The sequence below is a fragment of the Eutrigla gurnardus genome (genome assembly GCF_963514095.1).
Source record: "Eutrigla gurnardus genome assembly, chromosome: 23".
In the NCBI taxonomy this organism is placed as follows: Eukaryota; Metazoa; Chordata; class Actinopteri; order Perciformes; family Triglidae; genus Eutrigla; species Eutrigla gurnardus.
Window position 1 is genome coordinate 7,488,519 of NC_139934.1, and position 27,897 is coordinate 7,516,415.

At 40.2% G+C, this 27,897-nt stretch overlaps 3 protein-coding genes across 8 annotated transcripts; 2 read left to right on the top strand and 1 right to left on the bottom strand.

The window, feature by feature from the left end:
* Positions 1-189: 189 nt before the first annotated feature.
* Positions 190-27,848, top strand: LOC311009447 (serine/threonine-protein kinase/endoribonuclease IRE1-like). Of its 4 annotated transcripts, none has more exons than XM_084003622.1 (8): positions 190-299; positions 16,803-16,910; positions 21,801-22,596; positions 22,709-22,878; positions 25,390-25,613; positions 26,314-26,443; positions 26,515-26,615; positions 26,989-27,848. In XM_084003622.1, the coding sequence occupies exons 3-8, from the start codon at positions 21,819-21,821 to the stop codon at positions 27,206-27,208; spliced, it is 1,623 nt and encodes a 540-aa protein (XP_083859748.1). In that variant the 5' UTR covers positions 190-299; positions 16,803-16,910; positions 21,801-21,818; the 3' UTR covers positions 27,209-27,848. The 4 variants fall into 4 exon arrangements, with proteins under 4 accessions (XP_083859748.1, XP_083859747.1, XP_083859750.1 ...); XM_084003623.1 differs by lacking the exon at positions 190-299 and adding an exon at positions 16,424-16,439; XM_084003621.1 differs by lacking the exon at positions 16,803-16,910 and having other exon boundaries at positions 195-299.
* On the top strand, positions 1,480-5,240 carry LOC311009444 (serine/threonine-protein kinase/endoribonuclease IRE1-like). Its single transcript, XM_084003618.1, has 6 exons — positions 1,480-2,286; positions 2,889-3,058; positions 3,137-3,360; positions 4,167-4,296; positions 4,374-4,474; positions 4,848-5,240. Exons 1-6 carry the CDS (start codon positions 1,491-1,493, stop codon positions 5,080-5,082), a joined length of 1,656 nt encoding a protein of 551 aa, XP_083859744.1. The 5' UTR covers positions 1,480-1,490; the 3' UTR covers positions 5,083-5,240.
* On the bottom strand, positions 7,942-13,954 carry LOC311009442 (uncharacterized protein). Of its 3 annotated transcripts, none has more exons than XR_014596647.1 (2): positions 8,736-13,954; positions 7,942-8,432 (listed from the first exon to the last, which is right to left on the bottom strand). XR_014596647.1 is itself a non-coding variant. In XM_084003615.1 (2 exons), exon 2 carries the CDS (start codon positions 10,865-10,867, stop codon positions 9,176-9,178), a length of 1,692 nt encoding a protein of 563 aa, XP_083859741.1. In that variant the 5' UTR covers positions 10,868-11,115; positions 13,359-13,954; the 3' UTR covers positions 7,942-9,175. The 3 variants fall into 3 exon arrangements, 2 of the variants coding, with proteins under 2 accessions (XP_083859741.1, XP_083859742.1); XM_084003615.1 differs by having other exon boundaries at positions 7,942-11,115; positions 13,359-13,954; XM_084003616.1 differs by having other exon boundaries at positions 7,942-8,275; positions 9,448-13,954.
* Positions 27,849-27,897: the final 49 nt, after the last annotated feature.

The following is a 27,897-nucleotide window of genomic DNA, read 5'->3' on the forward strand; positions in this document are numbered from 1 at the left end:
CAAACTAAACAGAAACAAATGCTGTCAGTCGGCAGGCCAGGGGAAGAGGAAGATCATCAGCAGCAGGTCTGCTTAAATAGCCTCCTTAGCTGTCAGGTGAACTGCATCTCCCATCAACAGCTCCACCCACCTGGAAGAACAAGGCAACAGCCAGACATTTCTCCTCATAAGTTGCTTTCTATTTCCTGTATCCTCCATAGTGTAGTCCTGGGAGGAGCGCGAGAAGTCAACCGAAGGAACGAACGTCGCGGCAGAAAGAAAAGAAAGTTTTGCTTGTTCACGGGCTGCGTTTCGACACTGTAAGTTTATTTTATTTATTTGTTTATTTATTTGACAGGGACAATGATCATTAATTAACAGACAAGTTACTTGCTGTAAACAAGCCAGAGTTAGCTACAAGTGCTAATTAGGGCCACGGGGCTATGCTAATCCACAGGATAACCTATTGTTATCCTGTTATAGCGAGGGTCTATATAGGGGATGCATTTGAACGGTGGAGACAGTTGAAAGCTGAGAGGAATTTGAAATCGGATGCAGAATTGGCTACACTTCTCCTAGACAGGTAAGTTGAGCTTGGCTAACCAAGTTAGCATCATAGCTTGACAGGGATGGACATTTTGAATACTTTGAGTAACAACATTATTCATTTCGATCATAGAAACAAACGTTAGCAGCACAGCTGATCAGGTCTAAAATAAACAAAACATAAACTGTGATTATAGGAAAACTGTAAAAGATATGAAAGTTTAAAAAGCAGTTGGTTAAAAGCACTTCCACCAACTAGGAAAAAATCCACAGGATGACAGACAAGTTACTTGCTGTAAACAAGCCAGAGTTAGCTACAAGTGCTAATTAGGGCCACGGGGCTATGCTAATCCACAGGATAACCTATTGTTATCCTGTGGATTAGCATACATTAGCAACAATAGGTCAAGCTATGATGCTAACTTGGTTAGCCAAGCTCAACTTACCTGTCTAGGAGAAGTGTAGCCAATTCTGCATCCGATTTCAAATTCCTCTCAGCTTTCAACTGTCTCCACCGTTCAAATGCATCCCCTATATAGACCCTCGCTTTGCCTCGGTTTTTATCTTGGGTTTTTGTGAATCATAACGAGCTCTTTTGGGTTTCGTTGCCTCCGCCATTGTAGCTCAGTCGAAACTGGCAACCCGTGGTTGCTCGGCAGCTGAGACTCTACTGACTGCAATGATTTGTAGACGCCGGTGGGTGGCGCCACGTGCCAAAACATGTTTTCAAAACATAAACATGATTTGAGGTCGGCAAAAGAGTTTTTTTAAATGCGAATATTTTGGCTGTACTGTTGTTGTTGGTGAGTTCAGTATGTTATATGATCATCATTCCTGAGTCTCTGTGACATATTAAGATGATTTTACAGCCAGTTGCTTTAGATTTCTTACATATTGTACCTTTAACCTTATTAACCTTTAGCATCATCATTTTGTCTTTTTCTCAAGAACTTTGAAGCACAAAAATGGATGACACAGAGTTACAAATGACAGAACCCCAAATCCCAGTTGATAGTACCATGCACTTGCAGAATCCTCAAACCAATCTGACCACAACCAGTCCTCTACGTGTTGTGCAAGGTGCAGAAAAACACAGACGGCGCAGATGCCATGTGCATCTATGCTATTGTCCAGCTGCACTCAAGCCACGGAGGAAGCAAAAGAGACCTGTTTCCTCTGGCGCTACTGAACGAACACCAGCACTTATCATGGTGTTAACGTCAAATGACCTAAATGTAAATGTGAATCCATTCGGCAGGAATTTAGTATCAGAAACGCACAAATGGCTACAAATCAGCACGAGGTGGAGAGCAAAATTAGAGAAGCTTTGGAATACTGATGAAAGCAAAATAACCAGAATTGGGAGCATGATTTTTGTGAATGATGCAGAATTCCGCATAGCGAAGGGAAGTGATGGTACGGAGGTCTTCTTGGGGCTGAGAGATGATGGCACTGAAGTTGCTATTAAGAAAATGTCTAAATGCAACTATCAGGTCCTGAAGAATGAGGAAGTAATTCTACGACTTCCAAAGCTCGATCATCAATTTATTGTGAGATATGTTGATGCCGCGGAGGATGAGCACTTTGGATATCTTGGTCTTCAACTTTGTGAATACACCCTGGAGGAATACATAAAAAAAAATGATGATGGTCTGCAGACAAAGAAACTTGTTTACCAACTTCTTGAGGGTTTAAAGGTGCTTCATTGTCAAAGTCCTGAAATTCTCCACCGAGATCTGAAACCACAGAATGTTTTGATAGGTAAGACAATTCCAAATGTACCCATGATCGAATTAAAGGGATACTTCACCCATTTGCATTAAGCTTTGTATTGTTAGAAACCGTGCATCATTCCCTCATTTCCCCCCAGAGACGAGAGCGCCGTATTTCTATCCTGAAAAAGAGCCTCCGATGATGCAAATATCGTCATTTGGCGTCATCGGAGGCTGCTATGGTTAGAGTGGGTAAGACTACAACAAGTCACTGTCTGCCTTTTCTCAGTCAAGAAGGCACCAAATTCTAAATTTATTTAGCATTTCGACTAAATATATGACCCACTTTCAATACACATTGATGTTTCTAACGGTGAAGTATCCCTTTAACCACTTAACTGAAAAAAATAAAAATTGAATTGATTAATTTATGGTAAATGGTAAATGTGCCTGCATTTATAAAGCGCTTTTCAAGCCTTGTTGACTACTCGAGGTGCTTTACTCTACATTCATTCTATTTACCCATTCACACACATTCAAACAGGCAGAGTGAGCCGTTGGGAAGATCTGTGGTTTGAATCCTAGAAAAGGGCTATATGAATACATGCAGAGTTTTTGAGTTTGTGTGTTTGTTTTTTTTTCACCCCACAGATGTGTTTGGGAATATAAGATTGGCTGATTTTGGCACAAGTAGGAAGTTACTCAAAGGCCAAACAACTCATTGCACACGCTGTGGAGGAACGAAATGCTGGAAGGCGAGGGAGACTTTAACCAGAGAAGGTGACACGGACATACCTTACAAGGCAAGCACCGATATACAGGTCAGTCTTTCTGCTACACTATTGTTAATTGGTGAAAAATACTTCCTTAATTGCCCAAATGTTCTGTCATTTCTAAAGGTGGCAGGGATGGTGGTTTATTATAGCCTCTCTGGAGGACACCATCCGTTTGGTGACATATCCTATGAATGTGAGTACAACATTTTTAAAGGGAACTATACGTTGAACCATGTTCAAGACGTGGTGGCAAAGGATCTCATCGAGTGGATGATCAACAAAGAACCAAAGAACAGACCTACAGTGAAGCAATGCTTGAAACATCCCTTCTTCTGGAACCTCAACAAGTAAGAAAGAAATGCTGATTGATTAATAGATTGGTTTTAAAATATATACTTTCTATACGATGGCAGGTTTATTTATTTATTTATTTATTTATTCTACAACTTTGTTCCAGAGTGAAATATCACTTTGGTACAAATATCATGGTTCCCAGACAATCTGTCCAAATTACTGGTGATCTTTTCATCAAGCCCAGATATGGATGGACATTTGAAGTCCAGCGTGAAATGTCTTCATAGCTAATATGATTAGGATTCATCCTCTGGGCACCATGGATATCTGTGCCACATTTCATGGCTGTCCCTTTAATAGTTGTTAAGACATTTTATTAAAGCCAGAAATGTCAAACTGCAGGTGGCATAAGAGTTCAAGTCATGAGGACTACCAGAGTCGGTAGGATTCATCCCCTGGGGACCATGAATGTTGTCATTACAGACATGTCTGAACTAACCGTGACCCCTGTATTTGTCCATAGACAAGCCTCTTTTGCTGAGCCAGGATGTTTTATGGGAAATGGCATTTGTTAAAACAGTGATGGATCATTTGCATTCTTATCTACATGTACAGTATATAGTGAATCACAAGACATACATAATGACTGGCCATGTTTCAAAAGACAATGGTTACCTTAATCAACGATCAGAAGCTGGAAGAAACGCTTTCACTATGGCTATCTATAAATCAAGGATAGAACTATTATATTCACATCATATATTCATATATTTGAATAAACACCATTTCATTTTAGATTTTCATTTTGAGGTTCTGTTCATTTTGCAATTCATATATCCTGAAATATACTATTTTTCAGGAGAGTTGAATACTTAAAAAGGATTGGCAACAGGAAGGAGGTGAAAAACTATAATGGGGCTGATCAGGAACTGATTGGTTCACTTGAAGAATGTGCCGGGGATGGATCGTTCAAACAGTGGAAAAATAAGGTAAATCCAACATAACTGTAGGCCTATGTTGTATTCCTATTTTCCGATTCATGACCTTTTGTTTTTTGGTGTTGTAGTTTCTGCCAGAGTTGGTCCAAAAGATGGATCCCAAGAACAAAGCCTACCCTGACAACCCACTGGCATTACTGCGATTCATACGAAACGCCCATGAGCACCAGTGAGTGAAATGATGTCTTATAATGTCACAAACTAAACGATTCTTCATAATCCGTCAACTGTGAAACAATAATCATACACTTTCATTTATTTTCTTATTTCCACTTCCATTTATTTTGGGGTTCTGTCAATTAATCTGTTTATTTAAAACAAATACAAATTTATGATTCTGAAGAATAATTAAAAACAATTAAAATATGACATTCCACTGCTTGTTGAAACTATGCACCATATATTCACCCTAATATTTGTTTTCAATCAATCATCCTGAAAAAGTATTTTCTTGCAGTTCAATTTAGAAAGTAATATCATTCCCCACAATTTCCTTAAAAATATGACTAAATAGTAAATAAAACATTTCTCTTTTTTTCCAGTCCCGATGATGTAACCAATCTTGATCTGGAGATGATATTTCCTGGCCTCTTTGGATGTGTTTACACGTTTGCAAAGATCCAAGGGTGGAATTCAGAGACCCCCTTGAAGGAAATGTTTGAAGAAGAAGACATCGACAACAGCTTTACAAGGGTGTCCTTCAGCCCTGAGGAGCCTCTGGGTGTCCCAGTCCCAGAGTCTGAACCCATTGATAATGTCTGTCTTTTTCATTTCTGACATTTTCAGTTTTAACGTAAAAGGGGGGAGGGAAATGGTTTTAAAAATAATTGGCATTATTATTGCTATTGTATTTTTTGTAATGATTAGTTTATTCATATTATACTATATATTGTTCAACATTGCTAGGCCCTACATGTAATTTCTATATTTACATCATGAACCTGTTGTTGAAAAATGAATCTGCCCAATAAAGATCAACAACCAGGATCAGCTTTTTCTCCGAGGTTTATTCCACTAAGTATTCTCATCTGCAGAAGAAAGTACTGTTCACCCCTGCCTTCTGATGCAAAGGTTCAGACTCAGCAGGAACGACCCTGAGTCCAACAACAATCTCCCTTTTAAGGAGGAGGAACCATGGACAAAGGACGGATCATGTCCTATCTTACAAAGACAAGATGTACAGGCAAGGTCAAGATTTACAGAACACAGGTGTCATAGTCCTGAAATTATCTTATGTCAATGTGGCACTCATGTTCATATCATCTACAAACAGGCATTCATTTTCGTCATAGCATAACAGTCAGAAGAGGAGATGCGGATCGGCGTCTAGCCTGACAAATATTCTGATTATAAACTACAAACATCCAAAATTCCCATTACAGTCCCCCCTTTGAACATTTTATGTTCACTAGAAAAGGTAATTTATAATTGTCTATGTCTCTAATTCACGGCAAGGTTTAACAGGGCATGCATTGAACCTGGAGAAAAAGCCTTTTATATTATGAAAGAATAAAACATAAGCTGTTCTTAATTGCATTCTTCATTACACATGCATGTGGAAATAGTGAACAAGCGATATTGATCAAACAAGAAAATCATACTATTAAAAGCACAAGCTAAACAATTTCATATCAGGAGTTGCCATCATGGTACCAGGAACAGAACCTCTTTCCCAGGAGTATACAACCTTCTATACTCTACTGATAACATGTCTGCTATGTGCACAATAATCACAAATATACCAATAATAAGGAAAAAGAAATGGATAATTATAAAAAGAGAACCCTCCAACCCTGCTTTCTCTTTCTGATACAGACCACCCTTCCCTCAAACATACAGGTCATGTGTAGTGACCTGGTGCTTTGAAACCTTCACCTTACAGGGAAAATGATGCACAAAATATGATTAGCAGGTGGAGTGAGGATATAACATACATGTATCTGAACGAATTTCTACCTCAGGGCCCCATAACCTACCATCGTAGCTCAGCTGCTTTCTAAAATCTACAGCCCCCTGACAAAGTCGTTTGCCATTCTTCACCGGGTTGAGACGAAGGGCTTCTAAACCACCCTCCCCCTTTGTAGCGGACTGGTTGAGCTGTAGAAGGTAAAGGAACTAAGTTCGGACAGGTAGACAGGCGGTCCCTGAGTGAGACAATTCGCACACAATTACATTTCAAGGTTCACACAAAAAGGGTTTTATTATTAAGCATGAAGTTGTAGTGTGATCCCCTTCTAACATCTATGTGTGAGTTAACATCAGATTGACTCAATATCTGAATCCAAAAAGGGCGGTACCCACAGATCTTCATCTGGAACAATGGTGATTTTCGGGTACTGTCCTACGGCAGAGCTCACCGCCGAACCCACGAGAGCTCGGCAGCAGGGCAGTACGCAACAAACGACCAGCAACATTACAACCACAACCATCAACACAGGTGATAGGAATTTGATGGCGGTGGCTTTCCATCCCCCCTCTGTGAGCCAGGACCAAATGTCCCAGCCCTCAAAAGCCTCAGAGTCCTTGCTTTTCTCTCTGTGTAACAGACATTTTGTCCCTATGACATGGCACACGCCTCCCTGTGAGGCTAGGGTCAAGTCGAGGGCGACTCTATTTTGCAGAGCCACGTTTCTGATGCCCTGGACAACAGGGGACAATGCTGCAAAGCCGGCAGCTGTGAGTTCAGTCAGATTTTCGAGTTCCAGGGATATTTCATCAATCTTATGTGCATTGTTGACAGTCCCCCACCAGGGGAGGATTCCCGAGAGCCCCTTCTTGGGTTGTGAAACACGTGTTGCCGTGCGCCTGGCCCTGTGCGGTCTGTAGTAGTGACTGTAATGAGTGTGAAAATATTCCAGGCTCGGCACAATGGCAACAGAAGGCAAGAGTCTGGCGAGATAGCAAGACCCACACCAGCCTGGTCTCAAGGACTGATAGACGTGCTGTCCACACACCCACACATGCTGTCTCAATGCACCAAACCCATCGCTAGAGGGCATGGTTACCACGGGGTTGTCCTCCCCCTCTCTGCCTAGACTGTGTGTATGTGTGCCAAGGTAAGGGTTCATGCCCCTGCACTCAGGTTCGGTGTATGCAGCATGAGTTCCATGCGCTGCCACACGTGGCCTTGACTGTCTGGTTACAAAAGGATGTGCCCAGGTTGTGGTCAAGCGATGTCCAGCACTCTCTCACAAAGCACACAGCTCCTCGTTGCCGTGTGGGATTTGTTGTCATTATTGAATGGTGCACCTCACTCAGAGCAGTTGTAACATTTCTGAATCTCACCGCGGATCCTTCGTAGCTGACGACGCTGATGTTCAAATCCTCCAACCAAGGAGCAAGGTTTGTGATGATTCGTTCTGGTGATTCCACAGGCTTGGTGAAGGCCACCATGACCCCCATGGTCTCAGAGATGTTCAGTGGCCAGGGTGCCACAGGCAGTGCTGTGCCCACGCCATTGGGGAGTTGGGCGCAGACATAACAACTCTCATTCGTCACCAATCTGGCGGCCAGAGCGACGGCTCGGTACCAGGCGTTCTGTTCCGGCCGGGTGACCGGGGCGACGTCCACCGTGGGTAGTTCTGGTCGGTCCAGGCCCGCGAGGCCGAGGTAGGGCTCGATCTGCTGCAGGAGAAGCAGGAGGAGATGCGTAGTCAGCAGGTGCAGCTGACGTCGCCCCCCGTTCTGGAGTGGCGGGCTGCTGAAGGTCGATGCCATCTGGCTCTCTCTGATCGGCCTGTGTAGGAGCGTCGGCTGATGGCTCTGGGATCCTTCTGCAGTGCCTGGCGTGGATCCAGGTGGCTCTCTCTGCGATCTTTACTGCAGTTTCTGTGACGAGCAGCACCTGGTAGGGCCCGTTCCACCTTCGTGATCGCCAAGTTTTCCTTCTCAGATCTCGAACCACGACCCAGTCACCTGGCTCCAGGTTATGCAGTTTTTGTGTGGTGGGTGTTGGCAGTGCGTCTTTCACCTGTTTGTGAATATCAGAGAGAACAGAGGTTAGGTGTGCGCAATACCGCAACATTTCATCCTCACAATGCCCTGTCTCAGGGAGTTGTCTTAGCTCAGGCCCAATCCCGGTTCGCAAAGGCCGGCCGAACAGGATTTCAAATGGGCTGAGGTTATTTCTGGACCTCATTCTCCCCCTCATGTACATCAACACAATGGGGAGGGCCTTAGTCCAGGGTAGTTTTGCCGCCCCACTGCTAGCTGGGTGATAGCTACAATGTCGCCTCAGGTCGAACCCAAGGTACTGGCTGATGCTTTTAAGCGCGGCATTTACAAAAGGGGTCCCGTTGTCACTCGAAATCCGAGAGGGCACTCCCCATCTGGGAAGAATTTGTGTAAGTAAGGCTTTTGCCACTGCCGACGCGTCTTGTTTGGAAGTGGGAAAAACCTCGACATATTTTGAAAAAAAAATCGACCATCACAAGGCAGAATTTCTTTCCCTCACTTGGTGTTAGTTCTATGAAATCCATTTGTAGGTGATCAAACGGTCTGCTTGCTGGGGGATGGGCGCTCTGTCTGACCCTGATGCCTCTGCCCACATTGTTTGTTGCACAGATCACGCATCTTTTGCAAAAATTTTGGGAGTAAAGTGAGAAGCCTTTAGTGAACCAATGTCTCTGGATGTCACGTGTCATCCCCTCTTTTGACGCGTGGTCTTGACCATGCGTCAATTTAGCGTAATAGTGAAACAAATAGCCTGGTAGGCAGGGCTTATCGTTGGGACCATACCAGACATTTTGTTTCACCACCCCGCCTGCCCGTCTCCAAGCATGTTTCTCCCCCTGTGTTGCTCTGCTCTGTAGTTCTTGTAAGTCTGCATCGGGTGTTACAGCTGGGCTGGAAGTGATAGCGAGCTGTGTTATCAAAGGTTGCTTAGCAGCGACCTTGGCTGCAGAATCAGCACAGGCGTTTCCTTATGAAACGTAGTCTGTTTTGTGTGTGTGTGTGCTTCGCATTTGCATATGGCGATGTGACGTGGCAACAGCAAAGCATCAAGGAGAGAAGCAACCAGTCTGTGGTGAGCGATGGGTTTGCCCGATGCAGTCAGAAAGTCCCGGTTGGCCCAAATTTGTCCAAAGGAGTGGCAAACCCCCCACGCGTATCTGCTGTCTGTGAAAATAGTGACAGTCTTACCTCTAGCCAGTTTGCATGCCTCAGTCAGAGCCACCAGCTCTGCAGCCTGTGCTGAATAGTTAGATGGGAGAGGCTCAGCCAAAAGTGTCTCATGTAATGTGGTGACTGCAAACCCTGATTGGTTGAGGCCTGTTTCCAGGTTCCTTGATGCTGAGCCGTCCACAAAGAGCTCCATGTCGGGGTTGTCAAGTGGTGTTTCCCGGAGGTCAGGTCTGGGGGAACAGATTTCGTTAATGACAGCCACACAATCATGGGGCTCCCCATCTTCAGCTGTGGGGAGCAAAGTCGCAGGATTTAGTATGGTGCAGCGTTGTACAGTGATGTTAGGCAGCTCCAGTAAAATGGTATTGTATCTTAGCCACCGCGCAGGGGACAGGTGTGAAGTTTTCTTCTCTAAAAGGATCATAGAGACTGCATGTGGTACTAATAAGGTTAGTGGAGAGTAACCTACAATGTCACGTGAAGCTATGACTGCTTTCTCAGCTGCGGCCACAGCTCTGAGGCAAGCCGGAAGGCCGGCTGCCACGGGATCAAGTTTGGATGAGAAATAGGCAACAGGCCTTTTTTGCCCCCCATAGTCCTGCAGTAACACAGAAGTCATGTAGTGCCCCTTCTCATCAACAGTTTGTGTAAAAGGTCGGCTGCAATCAGGGAGCCCCAGAGTGGTGACCTGATTACAGGCGAACTGTAATTTGGATGAGCTGACCTTGTGGCCATTGTCGGCCAGGTGTTTTAGCAGGGCCAGCGTGTCAGCCACGCAGGCTTCTCGTGTGGGAGAACAAATCATTAAATCATCCACATATGCCAGCAAGGCGCTGTTTTGTGGCAGACTTAAGGATTCTAAATTATCGCGCAGAGCGGCGTTGAAAATGGTGGGAGATTCGGACAGGCCCTGGCACAAACGGGTGAATGTGTACGTTTTACCTTCAAATGTGAATGCGAACCAGTACTGGCTGTCGGGATGTATGGGGACGCTGAAGAAGGCATTAGCCAAATCAACAACAGAAAACCACTTACTTTCAGGTGGGACCTGTGAGAGGATTGTGTGAGGATTTGGTACCGTAGGGGCGCGCCCGTGGATTGCTGCATTTACCGCCTGCAGATCCTGAACAAACCTCCATTCATCTGGCGCGCCTGGAGGCCGAATCTTTCTCACCGGCCATATCGGCGTTCGGACGGGTGAATTTTCGCAGGGGACGATGACGCCTGCTTTGAGGAGGGCCTCAAACACCGGTTTGATGCCCTCCACAGCCTCTTTCCTTAGTGGATACTGCCGCTGGCAGGGCCTGTAGGAGGATTTTGGAGTGATTACAATTGGTTCAGCATTCTTTATCAACCCTACATCATGTTTGTGTCGTGCCCATACCTCTGGTGGTACCTGTTTTAGCTCTGGGATGTCACTGACATTATTGACCATCATCCCCGTGTGTGGAGGTGTGAGGTGTGGTGCGTGAGATACCTTTGGGTTTTGAAGTTTAATTTAGACGGTTCTTCGAGCAGCGATCGCCTTTTGAATTTTAACTCGGTGCACCTTTAACCCCTGATGATACTCGGTGTTGGGGTCATCCGTTTGTGTCCACTCAGTTGCATCGATGCATTATTTCAGCCAAGGTTCCAAGATTTGTGACTCCCCTCGTTTGATCAAGGAAACAAACGGGAACTGCGGCACTTGGAACGAAATATCAGACAGGCACACAGAGATTACACATCGTGCGTCATCCCAATACAGATAGAGCAGTTTTAGGTTATCACACAGGTTGTTCTGTCCAAACCATGTTTGTTCAAATGGTTCATCTTTCCCTGTGGAAGTGTGTGCAGCACAAAACAAGTCTGTGTGGTGCATGACATCAGCGTGTGTGAGTGCAGCTGTGTGTGTGAGTATGTTTGTTATGCAGCGAGGTCTGAGGAGAAGTGCCACTGATACTGATAAGTTATTTCTGTGCCGAGGGAAGTGAAAAAAGCCTGATTGTGTGAAACGTTTCTGAGTATGGTGAGGCCTTCTGGCCCTGAGCTTATGTTTATGCCCAAAACACACATAAGGTCTCTCGCCACAAGATTTATCGGACATAAAGTCGACAAAAGAAAAGAATGTTTAAAACTGCCCTTCAGCTTGTCTACACATGTCAGTGGGACAGTGTATTGTTCTGTCACCAAGGTACCCGAGGCCCCGACAGATTTTGCACATCTACCGCTCAATTCAGGTGTTGTTTTGAACTCTGCGTGTCGTATAACAGACTCTGTTGCTCCTGAATCTACCAAAAAAGTGAGGGGTGTGCCTTCAACAGTGAGTGTTATTGTGGGTAAATTCCGATAGGCAGCTTAGAGTTTAGTGAGGCATACATTCCGTCAAGTTTTCTGTTTTCTGATGTGTGTGAGTTTTCTAAGTGATCAATGGCCTTGAGTATGGAACTGCAATTGTCTTGTGTAGGCTGCGTGGGTGTGCTGGTGTGCTCACGTGTCCCATGGTCGGGATGGGGGTCTGTCTCTGATCCAGATGCGCCCGTCTGCTCCCTTTCGATCGGCCGGGGGCGACGTAGGCCATCGCCCCACCCTTCCGAACGGCGTTCGCCCATCTGAACCCGACTCCCTTTGCTTGAGGTTGCCTTTTAGAATTTCCAATTGCCTGACACTAAGACTGCCTCTATCGGGAAAACCGCACTCAGTGACCCAAATTTCAAATTGATCGACGCAAGATTCACCGTAGTTTGTGATCATATACTGGAGGTTTGGGCTAAGAGCCAGGCCATTATCCCGTTTGCTTTGTGCTGACCCCATTTTCGCGTTTAATTTAGGCTTTCGTTAAAGTCGAACCGGTATGCCAATTGTTTGATTGATTTTGTTTTTGTTCTTGAAAACAGTCCGTAGGCTGAGTTAAAAAACAAACGGCAACAAAACTTTTGAGGAAAGGGTTTTTCCCTTTCTATTCTCTCTCTCCTCTCTCTCTCCCCTGCAGCGGAGGAAGGGAGGGCAGAGGGGGAGCGCTGTTGATGAGACCTTGGGATACCACAAGGTCCCTATTCACAGTTAATATTACTTATAATATATTTCTCCAATCTCCACCACACACACAGACATACAGGCAAAGGATAATTAGAGATGGAAAACGATGAAAAGGGCACAAACGAGAACAACACACAGAAAATGACCACTAGGTCCTGGTCCTCGCAAGGCACCTACTTCACACAATGCAAGCTATAGGGTCCCTTCTAAAGAAAAAAGCGCTTATCACCCATTTGTTGAACGGACTTAACCCGTCTGGGTGAATAACACTGGCAGTGGCCAAATCTGCCAGCTAACTCAGCTGTCCTACTGGCTCGAAGATAGGGATGTGCTTATACCACTGTCTTCCTTTCGGTCCAAATACCAGGTGATACCAAGGCTGGTATCACCGATACTAATACAGACACTGATACTGTTGGATGTCCATGTGTATATGAAAATTACGACTTTTACAATGCATTAATATTTCCTGCAAAAGTGGACTTGGAATCGATATTTTGATGTGAAGACTGATTCTAAACAAAACTCACTCCAAACTGGAAGTATCGATACTGGCGGACCGATATGCACATCCCCACTCGAAGACAACCAAAGAAAACGTTGCTGTAAATCCCTCCAAACGGAACTAGTCCGTGAGACAAACGTTTTTACCAAACCTTATACTTAACAGACTCGAACTGAAAAGAGCAGTTGATCAAGCTGCTGGCCGACCCTTGCACAGACTCGCACTGTACGTCAATAACAAGTGGACTCGAACCACTTGCAGAGGAGGGACTGGAACCCTCGTCTTTGGTACCACAATCAGACGTCAATAACAAGTGGACTCGAACCACCTGCAGAGGAGGGGACTTGACAGACTCGAACTGTACCTCAACCCTCGTCTTTGGCCCACAATTTGAAAAGAAACTCACCGGAGAATATTGAAGAGATCCCTCCACCAGGTTCGCGGGCACCAACAGTGAGAGAGCACGCCCGATAGTTGGACGTTAGGCCCCCACGTCCCAGCTGGATTTTATGCCGAGGTTGGAGTAGGAGCGTCGCTCCACTGTGCACAGATTTCACCGTCAGTCCTGTCCGCACGTGCCTCTCACTCTTGGTGCCCACCCAGGGACGCCAATTGTTGTGGAAAAATGAATCTGCCCAATAAAGATCAACAACCAGGATCAGCTTTTTCTCCGAGGTTTATTCCACTAAGTATTCTCATCTGCAGAAGAAAGTACTGTTCACCCCTGCCTTCTGATGCAAAGGTTCAGACTCAGCAGGAACGACCCTGAGTCTAACAACAATCTCCCTTTTAAGGAGGAGGAACCATGGACAAAGGACGGATCATGTCCTATCTTACAAAGACAAGATGTACAGGCAAGGTCAAGATTTACAGAACACAGGCGTCATAGTCCTGAAATTATCTTATGTCAATGTGGCACTCATGTTCATATCATCTACAAACAGGCATTCATTTTCGTCATAGCATAACAGTCAGAAGAGGAGATGCGGATCAGCGTCTAGCCTGACAAATATTCTGATTATAAACTACAAACATCCAAAATTCAAATTCCATTACAAACCTTATCCTATGTTGATTTCTTTCTTTAACAGAGCTGGGACAAATAATAATGTTTTGTATCATTTACGTTTTTGAGCAACTGGATAGAACATACCTGTACCTGTATGGATGTAGATATTACTTTGAATGATAATTAATTGGGTGTAGAAAATGTGGGTTATTAGATTTGCAAATGTATGGGGTTATTTGATTTAGTTTTTTTGATTGTGGTGATGTGTTGAGGTTTTGTTTTTGGTTTGCAATTGTAATTATGTCCTTAATGTCTGTGAACCATGTGTTGTGTATGAGCATTCATTCTGTTCTTTGACGACATTGAATGGAGACATACAAGCAAAAATACACATAAAACATGGACGTGCAATGCCACTGCATGTTTGTCACACACACATCTGAACAGATCTTTACATTTTATCATGAATAAAACAAGTGTGTTAGCCAGAGCTTGAGCTTCTGTTCATTAATACATGATTGTAAAATGTGTTTTTTGGCATGTTATGGTTATGGCATAATATCAGTTGAGGATAATTTCCCCCATCTCCATGCACCCAACATTTGTATCATAATACACAGTTAGAATTGAGGCCCAATTCGCTAATGCTGAAGCTATAAGAGATAAATATCATATTTTCAACGTAATTTGTATTGTATCAAAAATGATCTCAATTACTTTTTTTACTATGACTTCCTGCTTTTATTGTGAAAGAAATCGTCTATATGAATTCCATTTCCGTGTATTTATAATTGTTAACTCGTCTTCAGGGGTGCTGCATTTTAGCTTTACTTCCGAATACTTCACGATATACGGTGTTTCTTTTAAATACGTAGCGTTAGATTTGTATTAAAATTACTCAAAACCTATTTCCAAGGAGGCTGGTATTCTCCTAAAAGTGTCTGGAAAGACTTGAGATTTGATCTATTGGAGGTGACTTTCGGTTTAATATCCCCTGTACTAATGGTTTTATAACCCAAAATTATACACCAGAACCTGAGAGAGAAAACATATTCACAATTTAGTTTAGTTCTCATTTGACAGGCATGTGACAGGTGTGGTTTCTCATCTTTATGCCACTTACCTCATGTCCTCATACCGTTTGGTAATGTACAGTTTGTTGCCTTATCAGCAATGGGGTTCTGTGTTCTGATGGTCCCACAGTGCCTCCCTCTGGCCGTGATAAAGTATCACACCCCTTTGCTTTTTTTCCATACAGGGAATGTCTTGAAAGCACAAACCTTTAAATATTGTGGCAGAGATCCCAGCCCTTCGAGTGGAGTTGTTACATTGAAAATGTTACTGTAGGTGCTATATATTATATTGCATACAGTAAAACATTAAGAAGTGGTTTATTGTGTTTGGAGGTGAAATATTCAGGACTAGATATAGCTAATGCCTTTGTAGACAAACACATGAATGGAATAACCTTTTAGTCTGAAGCAACTATACGTGACAAAGCAGATAGAAGCCCTTTTTATCAATTTAGTGATGTCAGGGAAATTAAACCGACTCACAGGTTTGAAAACATAACCACAGTTATTGGAGTACTGACGTAATTCAACTTTTAGTTTTTGACCAGAAAATAGGTCAGTAGATTCAGATGAATAAATAGGATGAAAGTACATCATTTGTTTGTCCAATAATGAAGAAAACTAAACATTTTTGTAAATATCCTTCGTAAATGCTAATTGGAAAGAGGTCGATCATAATGACGAACGACTACAGTGCCTCTCGGTTCGATGGAGCGTTTTGGTGTCCACCAGCTCTGTGTTTTGGTTTTATGGGTCACAACTTAAATTTATCAACAAGCACACACGGTGATGCCATCAACGTCATTCAAGTTTCATATCAAACTGCAGCTCACTACACTCGCTACAGTTCAATATAACTGCACACTGTAAATGAGCAAAAGGCTGTGGCATCATAAATACAGATCAGCTACATTGACTTACCCATGAACACATCATCTGTTTGGAGTTAAGTTGGCACAGGTGACAGGTAAGACATTTTTCCCCCCGTTTTTCTTTTGCATGTATTTACATTAAATAAACCAAATAGATTATGATAAAATAGCTTATTGTGCTTTCTATAATGACAGAAGTAACAAAACAAATAGGGATGTTATGTATTATGAATACTCAAACTACTTACGATCATGTTTTGATTGTTCAGTTCAAGGAGAACAATATAGATTAAATGATTTTGTCCGAGTTCCTCTTTCCAGGACTCTTGCCTGCAGGTGTCCCTTAAGGCTCAGCCTCAACACCAGTCACGTGTGCTCCGAACTGAGTGTATGTTGCCTGTGAGGCAGTAATGAGGGCAAAAAATACTTTCTTTCTGCTCGTAACTGTGAAATATTTCTCCTCATCATAAGTTACTTCCTATTTCCTGTGTCCTCCGTAGTGTAGTCGTGTTCACGGGCTGCGTTTCGACACTGTAAGTTTATTCTTTTACAATCTTCAAACTGTACGTCAAAGTAATGGGAAGTCCTACTCTACCTATTTATAATCGATCATGCTTATGGTCAGTGTTAACCATGAACGAGTTCAAAAGAACGCGTTCATTTAACACGTTCATTTTTCTGTCAACTTTGGACTGAACGCAACGCGTTTGTAAATAAAGAACGTGAATTAGTTCAGATTGAGTGAAATGAACGACGAACGTCAATGTTGCGGTCCAATTAAACGTAACGGATTTTTTTTTTCTCCTTATGACTCGAGTGACGCGACCTGCTCGCACTTTAGAAACAGCATAGCATCTCTTCTATAAGTTCAGCAAATCACACGGATTTCTTCACAGAGTTTGTGTGCGCGCACGCCGGGCTTGCGCAGCGCTCCTCTCCTCATCTCGGGTCACACCGACCGCCGAGGCGGCGCGAAGCAGCGCGGCCACGCAGGGCCGTGGGAAGTGAGTGGTTCGGGGTGCTGTAGTGGGGGTGGTTTGCCAGAAATCCATAAAAATAGGCTTAATTTGAAATGGTACAAATTTGATTGTATTTTATTGAAACGCCTCTGTAACAGGACAGCATACTAGCATTGCATGGCACACAGCAAAGGCATACATTGTCAAAAAAAAGGCGACAAAATGCAAAACGCACACAGATTGATACTAAGGCAAACAAAGTTAGCGTTTGCTAAGGTAACACATGTTGCTGTACAGCCTTGCACCGAAATTGACGGTGAAAACAAACACGTGAAATATAAAACTGTTATAAATTAAATAAATAAAATAAGAGACCGCGGTCAAGCCAGCCGCAACTCCGATCTCCGTGGTCAAATCAGCCGCGCTTAAATTTCGAGTGTACAAGTATTCTCAGCATTGCGATAAATGCGGAGAAACATCGTATTGCTTCCGGTTTTCAAAATAAAGGTATTAAGAACAGTAAGCTACTGTATATATCGAACCTACATTGAAAATAAAATGTTACATTAAACTGTTTCATGCGCCTATGATGAATAAAAAACATTTGTTATCATTTGTTTTACTGCACCAATGTGGAGAAATGCCAAAATAAAAATCCCATATTTATACCTGCAGATTGCATGTTTTCTTATATTTGATGTACTGTAAAAAGACATTACTCCATTATTCCTGGCCATGGGTGGTATATTTGATTTCTACACATAGAAGACTACAACTATACTTTAAATCAAGCATTTTTACTGTACCAATGTGGAGAAATTCAAGTATAAAAGTCCCATATTTATACCTGAGATTGCATCTTTGACCATATTTGACTTACTGTAAAAAAAAAAAAAGTGCTTAATAATTCCTGGCTATGGGTGGTATATTTGACTTCTACACATAGAGGACTACAACTCTACTTGAAATCAAGCATTTTTACTGCACCAATGTGGAAAAATTCAAGTATAAATGTCCCATATTTATACCTGAGATTGCATCTTTGACCATATTTGACTTACTGTAAAAACAATTTGCTTAATAATTCCTGGCTAAGGGTGGTATATTTGACTTCTACACATAGAGGACTACAAGAATGTTTAATATGAAGCATTTTTACTGTACCAATGTGGAGAAATTCAACAACAAATTCCCATATTTATACCAGGAGATTGCATATTTGACCATATTTAACTTACTGTAAAAAGACTTTGCTCAATAATTCCTGGCTATGGGTGGTATATTTGACTTCTACACATAATTGACTACAAGAATGTTTAATATGAAGCATTTTTACTGTACCAATGTGGATAAATTCAAGTATAAATGTCTCATATTTATACCTGAGATTGCATCTTTGACCATATTTAACTTACTGTAAAAACAATTTGCTTAATAATTCCTGGCTAAGGGTGGTATATTTGACTTCTACACATAGAGGACTACAACTATACTTTAAATCAAGCATTTTTACAATTTGCTTAATAATTCCTGGCTAAGGGTGGTATATTTGACTTCTACACATAATTACTACAAGAATGTTTAATATGAAGCATTTTTACCGTACCAATATGGAGAAATTTAAGTATATAAGTCCCATATTGATACCTTTGACTTCCATTTGACTTCCTGTAAAAACACTTTGCTTAATAATTCCTGGCTATGGGTGGTATATTTGACTTCTATGCATAGAGGACTACAACTATATTTTAAATCAAGCATTTTTACTGTACCAATGTGGATAAATCCATCATTAAAAGTCTCATATTTATACCTGTAGATTGCATATTTGACCATATTTCAGGTGCTGTAAAAACACATTGCTCAATATTTCCTGGCTATGGGTGATAACCTGTATCTGATTTTTACACATTTCAGAGTAAAAATGTATAAAAATGTTTTTGGCAAATAAATAAATGTATATCTATTAACTTTTATCTAAGTATTCGATACTGTCTTGCATCTATCTTAATAAATTACATTCCTTTTTCAGAGATTCTATCAAAGGTAATTATAAAAGTTTAGGAGTACCTGTAATGACTTTTAACTTGAAGTGGAGCGACAGATTTTGGGGGGGTTTTCACACCTACACAACCCATCCCCCAAAATACCTTGAGGCAGGTTGTTGTTGGCGAAGAGTCATTTGTGGGTTTATTACATTAAATGCTGCAGATTTTTATTACGTTTGTGGACATTATTACAGTGGCGGGCGTTACATGCGTGTTATAGTATTTCAAGTTATTATGTTAATGCGGACCCCTTTTACAGATTCAGTGTGATAGCTGTTGCAGGTGGTTCCACATACAGTGCCTAGAAATGGACACAGCAGAGCTGCAAATTAAGAAGAATGTGGACTGGAATTGCATGTTGTGTGAAAAGTAAACAATTTAGGATTGTGTAGGATTTTATGTTTAGTGTTTAGGGTTTGATGACTTTATCATCATTTTTTAGAAGATGTTATTAAACGTGTGAAATGTTGTCATGACTACTGCATCATTCTTGAAGTATAATGAAAATGCTTCAGCCATAGCCAGGACATATTGAGCAAAGTGTTTTTACAGTAGCTCAAATATGGTCAAAGATGCAATCTCCAGGTATAAATATGAGACATTTATACTTGAATTTCTCCACATTGGTGCAGTAAAAATTGTTCACATTAAACATGCTTGTAGTCAATTATGTGTAGAAGTCAAATATACCACCCATAGCCAGGAATTATTGAGCAATGTGTTTTTACAGTAGCTCAAATATGGGCAAATATGCAATCTCCAGGTATCAATATGGGATTTTGTTGTTGAATTTCTCCACATTGGTACAGTAAAAATGCTTGATATTAAGAAAGCTCATAGTCAATTATGTGTAGATGTCAGATATTCCACCTATAGCCAGGAATTATTGAGCAAAGTGTTTTTACAGTAAGTTAAATATGGTCAAATATGCAATCTCCAGGTATCAATATGGGATTTTGTTGTTGAATTTCTCCACATTGGTGCAGTAAAAATGCTTCATATTAAACATACTTGTAGTCAATTATGTGTAGAAGTCAAATATACCACCCATAGCCAGGAATTATTGAGCAAAGTGTTTTTACAGTAGCTCAAATGTGGTCAAATATGCAATCTCCAGGTATCAATATGGGACTTTTATACTTGAATTTCTCCACATTGGTACAGTAAAAATGCTTGATATTAAGAAAGCTCATAGTCAATTATGTGTAGATGTCAGATATTCCACCTATAACCAGGAATTATTGAGCATATGTTTTTACAGTAAGTCAAATATGGTCAAAGATGCAATCTGCATGTATCAATATGGGACTTTTATACTTGAATTTCTCCACATTGATGCAGTAAAAATGCTTGATTTAAAGTATAGTTGTAGTCTAGTCTAATCTATTGCCTACAACAAATGCTATAAAATGTCATAAACGCACAGTATAGCCTTAGCCTACATTTTCAAAAACAAAAAACACAGCACAGAGCATATAAACCATCAGCATAAATTTATAAGGAATCCATTAAAAGACCAAGAGAAATAATTAACTAAGTATTCAGGCATCATCATTAGGCATACGCTGCTCGGCGGCAGCTGATAATGTAACCATTGAACATTATATTAGTGCATCATAGACAGGGGGACGGAGAGTTTTTATTCATTTTTTTAATATTTATTTTTTGATCGCGAGTAGTATGACACATAAATACGCGTGCTTTCCTGCAGGGGGTGCTGCTCCAGTGAACAGTTCACTTTGAACACGAGTGGACTGAACTTTGAGCTAGTTCATGAAAAGTGTGAACTTGCACAACACTGCTTATGGTCGTAGGCGGTACACCCAATCCTTCATAGTCCTATGAAAAGGTGTAGTAGCCGAATCATATATCAAAGGGCCACTGTTGCACCATGGGTTGTGGTGTAGGCCTACGCGGATGGGAAAAACACAATGTCCAAACAAATATCCAGTTTCAACAAAAAACATGTTTCATTTCAGCAGAAAGTGAGCAAACAGAACAAAGACAATTTCTGTGCCTCTCCCGCTCTGGTAAAAAAACATTTGCCCACCCAGGTGCATGCTGGTCCCTTACCGACAGCCTACCTATATAATTTCAGTTGCCCCCCTAACGTGCCCAAATGAAACAAAACACAAATAGTAAACAAGAAACACCTAAACTAAATAAATAATAAACTAGAATACTAAAAGAAATCTAATCATAATGAAAACAAATAAATGGATTGAGAATAATCAAAACTAACTACTCACTAAACAGAATACTAAACTAAACAGCACTAAATACTAACAATAAATAGCTCCAACACAAGAGAATAACAGCTGCCATACCTTTAAATAATAATAATAATTATAATAATAGGCTAATAACAAAAAGAAGAAGTATCAGAAGAAAAAACTGTTGTATTGTCTCCCTCTTTAATATGTACCTGTTGAATTTGAGGTATATAACAGTACATTGCATTAAGCAGTTGTTGGTCTCATTAGTTTGTGATTCACACTCTTGTAAAAGAGATTTCTAATCTCAATGCGTCTTTTCCTGGTTAAATATAGGTTAAATAAATAAAAATAAAACATGCATTAATGTTCATCTGTATTCAGGAAATGAAGTCTTTGGCATGTTTCGCACTATATTTCCCCGACTAAATGATTGTCCCAGTCCGGCCCTGACTCAGGACCTACGTTTTGTTTCACCATGTCAACAACTTTTAATTAAGGAATTTTAAGTCAAGCTTTATATTTTTGTTCAATGTTTTAGTCGAGCGTCAAAAAGCACTGACATTTTCAGTTGTTCTGCTACACAAACGTAAATAATGAATTTGTGAAAAGAAGCAAACTGATGAACCTTAACCTTATTAACCTTTAGCATCATCGTTTTGTCTTTTTCTCAGGAACTTTGAAGCGCAAAAATGGATGACACAGAGTTAGATATGACAGAACCCCAAATCCCAGTTGATAGTATCATGCCCTTGCAGAATCCTCAAACCCATCAGACCACGACCAGTTCTTTACGTATTGTGCAAGGTGCAGAAAAACACAGGCGCCGGAAACGCAATGACTATCTGACTATAGTCCCACCTGAACTCAAGACATCGAGGAAGCGAAAGAGACATTTGGATGTTTCCTCTGGCGCTACTGATCGAACACCAGCGCTTATCATGGGGTCAACGTCAAATGTGAATCCATTCGGCAGGAATTTACCATCAGAATGGCTACCAATCAGCAAGAGGTGGAGAGGAACATTAGGGAAGCTTCGGAGCACTGATGAAAGAAAAAAAAACAAAATTGGGAGCATGATTTTTGTGAATGATGCAGAATTCCGCATAGCGAAGGGAAGTGATGGTACGGAGGTCTTCTTGGGGCTGAGAGTTGATGGCACTGAAGTTGCTATTAAGAAAATGTCTAAATGCAACTATCAGGTCCTGAAGAATGAGAAAGGAATTCTACGACTTCCAAAGCTCGATCATCAATCTATTGTGAGATATGTTGATGCCGCGGAGGATGAGCACTTTGGATATCTTGGTCTTCAACTTTGTGAATACACCCTGGAGGAATACATCAAAGAAAATGATGGTGGTCTGCAGACAAAGAAGCTTGTTTACCAACTTCTCGAGAGTTTAAAGGTGCTTCATTGTCAAAGTCCTGAAATTCTCCACCGAGATCTGAAACCACAGAATGTTTTGATTGGTAAGACAATTCCAAATGTACCCATGATGGAATTAAAGGGAATCCTAGAAAAGGGCTATATGAATACAGGCAGAGTTTTGGAGTTTGTGTGATTTTTTTTTTCACCCTACAGATGTGAGAGGGAACGCAAGATTGACTGATTTTGGCATAAGTAGGCAGTTACTCAAAGGCCAAACAACTCATCGCACAAGCTGTGGAGGAACGAAATGCTGGATGGCCAGGGAGACTTTAGCCAGAGAAGGTGACACGGACATACCTTACAAGGCAAACACCGATATACAGGTCAGTCTTTCTGCTACACTATTGTTAATTGGTGAAAAATACTTGCTTAATTAGTTAGTTTAGTTTAGTGTGTTTATTTCGGTCTTATAAAAAAAAAAAAAAAAATACAATAGACAAATATAAAAGTATAGATACAAAACAGATCAAAACAAAAACACAACAAGCAATACAATGCACATTGACCGAAAAGGTGTAGGCTGAAGCATCAGCTTATTTTGCCTACCCTTATTAAATGAACATTTTCTGTTCACTCATTAAAAAAAAAAAAAACATTTTCTTTTCTCCCCCCCATTTTTTCCCCTTTTTCAACTGAACACAAAACCTGCATATTCTACATAGAACAGTTTATGAGCACACTGGTGTTTATAATTCAGTTTTATATTTATTAACAATATCATTTTTAAATACCTTTTTGAATCTGTTAAGTGTGCTACACAGTTTGATTTCTAATTTTAGATTATTCCATTGATTGACTCCTTTAATTGATATACACCTTTGTTTCACATTTGTTCGTACCTTTGCTTTTGTATACACATAAGTCCCTCTTAGTTCATATCTACTGGTTCGAGTCTGAAACAGCCTCTGGACACCATCTGGAAGCATATTATTATTTACTTTATACATAATTTGAGCAGTTTTATAGTCCAAAAATTATGATCAATGGTGTCAAATGCTTTTTGTAAGTCCATGAAAACACCGACTGTGTATTCCTTTTTATCTATTGCTGACGAAATCTTTTCTGTAAGTTCCATTACAGCCATTGTGGTGAATCGATTTGATCTGAACCCATATTGATGTTCACTTAGTAAGTTTTGTGTTTCTATGAAATCATCAAGTCTATGGATAAATAGTTTTTCTAAAATTTTTGAAAACTGTGGAAGTAGAGAAATTGGTCTGTAGTTAGAACATTGATGTTTATTTCCATTTTTGTATATTGGAATGACTTTTGCTATTTTCATTTGGTTGGGGAATATACCGGTTTGGAATGACTGGTTACAGATACGGGTCAGAGGTCTAGCTATACTATCTATAATATCTTTTACTAATGCCATATCAACATCAATACAGTCAGTGGATTTTTTATTCTTAAATTTTTTTACAACATCAATTAGTTCCCTCTCAGTTATCTTCTTAAGAAAGATGGTATTTGGGTTTATGTTAATAGTGTTTTCGTCTACATCATTTTTTACTACTGGGTTCACAATTTCCTTGGCTAAATTATAACCAACATTCACAAAATAATTGTTAAAATAATTTACAATCTCCCTTGTTTTGGTTGTGATTGATTGATTTTTTTTAATAAAATAATTTGGGTAATTTGATTTTTCTATACCTTTATTAATTATACTGTTAAGCACTTTCCATGTACCCTGTGTATTATTTTTGTGCTCTTCTAGTTGTTTGTGGTAATAGTCCTTTTTATTGAATCTCATTATACTTGTTAATTTATTATTATATTTTTTATATTTATTTTCAGCTTCCTTTGTTCTCAATTTTAAAAACTGTTTATAAAGTAAATTTTTCTTTTTACAAGCATTTTCTAGTCCCCACGTAATCCATGTTCTATAGATACAACTTATTATTATATTCTTGGTTTTTATCCATGTCTACTTCCACTGTGATACACTCCATAATATTTTCTATTTGTACTGACATACTCTCTATTTTATTACATTTTAAATCACAATTTACAAATAGTGCCACCCCTCCTCCTTTCTTATTCACTCTGTTGGTGGTAAATGGCTCATAGCCCTCCAGGTTAACATCAACTCCCTTCTCCTTGTCCAACCAAGTTTCTGATATTGCGATCACATTAAAGGTGGGGAGTTTTTTTTACATTGTCCTTCATTTTAGAGAAATTCTTATTCAAACTTCTGCTGTTGAAGTGTATTACTGAAAATCTTTTGTCCATTATTTTCTTTCTTATAAATTGTTCATCTGTATAGTACTCACAGTTGCAGTTGATGTTGTTGTAGTGGTGATTTTCTGGGTCAATGCCATTCTCCATTTCATACATTTTATGTTCCGTGTAATCAAAGGTTTGTAAGTTCAATTGTTCAAAGTTCTGATGATCACTACTCACACAGTCTATTGGTGTTACTTCAACTGATTCATCATCACTTGGGTCGCTAAGTGGAAAGGTATAATCACTGTCAAGCCCTGTTGTTGTAGTTATATTGTGTGCCATTGAGATATGAACAACCCCTAAAACAGCCCTCACTCAAACCTGTCCAGATCTGCAAGCTGTCTTCGTAGGCTGACTTTTGCTACCTCTGGTGTTCCATTTGTTTTAATCCACACTTTACAATTCCTCGTCCAGGTTGCTTGAATTTTCATTTGTTTCTTGAGAGCCCTGGCTTGCCTAGCAATGTCAGAATTTTTCTTAGTCAGACGTTCGTTAAGATATACATCAGTTCCTCTCAGTTTTTTGGCCTGATGTAACAAGTTGTTCTTAGCTTTCCTATTTACGAACCGGATAATAATTGCCCAAATGTTCTGTCATTTCTAAAGGTGGCAGGGATGCTGGTTTATTATATCCTCTCTGGAGGACACCATCCGTTTGGCGACAGATCCTATGAATGTGAGTACAACATTTCACAAGGGAACCACAACTTGAACCATGTTCAAGACGTGGTGGCAAAGGATCTGATCGAGTGGATGATCAACAAAGAACCAAAGAACAGACCTACAGTGAAGCAATGCTTGAATCATCCCTTCTTCTGGACCCCCAACAAGTAAGAAAGAAATGCTGATTGATTAATAGATTGGTTTTAAAATATATATTTTCTATTTATATTTTAATAAATATCTATTTATTTATTTATTCTACAACTTTGTTCCAGAGTGAAATATCACTTTGGTACAAATATCATGGTTCCCAGACAATCTGTCCAAATTACTGGTTTACATCTACATGTACAGTAAATCACAAGACATACACAGGGCCGGCTCTTGGCATAGGCGATATAGGCGGTCGCCTATATCGCCTATTTTATAAAAAAAAAAAAAAACATTTTTAAAACAATGAAAATAAAAATGATTTTCTATTCCCAGTCGCCCTCATTTTTTGCTGTTTGCTGTTGTTGTTCAAATTAAACATGTGTGATTGTTCATTTGGCTGGTGTAATTCGTGTGTGTGTGTGTGTGGGGGGGGGGGCACCGGAGAGCAATCTCGCCTAGGGCACAAAATTAGGTAGAGCCGGCCCTGGACATACATAAAGACTGGCCATGTTTCAAAAGACAATGGTTACCTTAATCATGGAACAGAAGCTGGAAGAAACGCTTTCAATATGGCCATCTATAAATCAAGGATAGAACTATTATATTCACATCATATATTCATATATTTAAATAAACACCATTTCATTTTAGATTTTAATTTTGAGGTTCTGTTTATTTTGCAATTCATATATCCTGAAATATACTATTTTTCAGGAGAGCTGAATACGTCAGAAGGATTGGCAACAGGAAGGAGGTGAAAAACTATAAAGGGGCTGATCAGGAACTGATTTGTTCACTGGAAAAATGTGCCGGGGATGGATCGTTCAAACAGTGGAAAAATAAGGTGAATCCAACATAACTGTATGTTGTATTCCTACTTTCCGATTCATGACCTTTTGTTTTTTGGTGTTGTAGTTTCCGCCAGAGTTCGTCCAAAAGATGGATCCCAAGAACAAAGCCTACCCTGACAACCCACTGGCATTACTGCGTTTCATACGAAACGCCCATGAGCACCCGTGAGTGAAATGACGTCTTATAATGTCACAAAAGAAACGATTCTTCATAATCCGTCAACTCTGAAACAATAATCATACACTTTCATTAATTTTCTTATTTCCACTTCCATTTATTTTTGGGTTCTGTCAATTAATCTGTTTATTTAAAACAAATACAAACTTATGATTCTAAAGAATAATTAAAAACAATTAAAATATGACATTCCACTGCTTGTTGAAACTATGCACCATATATTCACTCTAAAATTTGTTTTCAATCAATCATCTTGAAAAAGTATTTTCTTGCAGTTCAATTTAGAAAGTAATATCATTCCCCACAATTTGCTTAAAAATATGACTAAATAGTTTATAAAACATTTCTCTTTTTTTGCAGTCCTGATGATGTAACCAATCCTGATCCGGAGATGATATTTCCTGGCCTCTTTGGATGTGTTTACACGTTTGCAAAGACCCAAGGGTGGAATTCAGAGACCCCCTTGAAGGAAATGTTTGAAGAAGAAGACATCGACAACAGCTTTACAAGGGTGTCCTTCAGCCCTGAGGAGCATCTGGGTGTCCCAGTCCCAGAGTCTGAACCCATGCACATGGAGTGAAGTTTATTTTAAAAAGCGATTTCCATAATGTCCAATATTCTTTTTCGTTTCTGACATTTTCAGTTTTATGGTAAAAGGGAAAAAAACAGGGTTTTAGAAATCATACATTTTTAGATGTGACTTCTACTGCATTTTTACTGCTATTGTATTTTTTTAAAGAATAGTTTATTAATATTAAACTATATATTTTTCAACATTGATACATGCAATTTCTACATTAACATCATGAACTTTATCCTATGTTGATTTCTTTCTTTAACAGAGCTGGGACAAATAATAATGTTTTGTATCATTTATGTTTTTGAGCAACTGGATAGAACATACCTGTACCTGTATGGATGTAGGTATTACTTTGAATGATAATTAATTGGGTGCAGGGGTTATTTTATTTTGGGGTTTTTTGATAGTGGTGTTGTGTTGAGATTTTGTTTTTGGTTTGCAATTGTAATTATGTCCTTAATGTCTGTGAACCATGTGTTGTGTATGAGCATTCATTCTGTTCTTTGACGATATTGAATGGAGACACACAAGCAAAAATACACATAAAACATGGACGTGCAATGCCACTGCATGTTTGTCACACACACATCTGAACAGATCTTTACATTTTATCATGAATAAAACAAGTGTGTTAGCCAGAGCTTGAGCTTCTGTTCATTAATACATGATTGTAAAATGTGTTTTTTGGC

Coding starts and splice junctions, on each gene's coding strand:
- LOC311009444 (XM_084003618.1), top strand. CDS start 1,491: ATGGATGACACAGAGTTACAAATGACAGAACCCCAAATCCCAGTTGAT. Junction 3,059..3,136: donor AGGCAAGCACCGATATACAG/GTCAGTCTTTCT, acceptor TCATTTCTAAAG/GTGGCAGGGATGGTGGTTTA. Junction 4,297..4,373: donor TCAAACAGTGGAAAAATAAG/GTAAATCCAACA, acceptor TTGGTGTTGTAG/TTTCTGCCAGAGTTGGTCCA.
- LOC311009442 (XM_084003615.1), bottom strand. CDS start 10,867: ATGATGGTCAATAATGTCAGTGACATCCCAGAGCTAAAACAGGTACCA.
- LOC311009447 (XM_084003622.1), top strand. CDS start 21,819: ATGGATGACACAGAGTTAGATATGACAGAACCCCAAATCCCAGTTGAT. Junction 22,879..25,389: donor AGGCAAACACCGATATACAG/GTCAGTCTTTCT, acceptor TCATTTCTAAAG/GTGGCAGGGATGCTGGTTTA. Junction 26,444..26,514: donor TCAAACAGTGGAAAAATAAG/GTGAATCCAACA, acceptor TTGGTGTTGTAG/TTTCCGCCAGAGTTCGTCCA.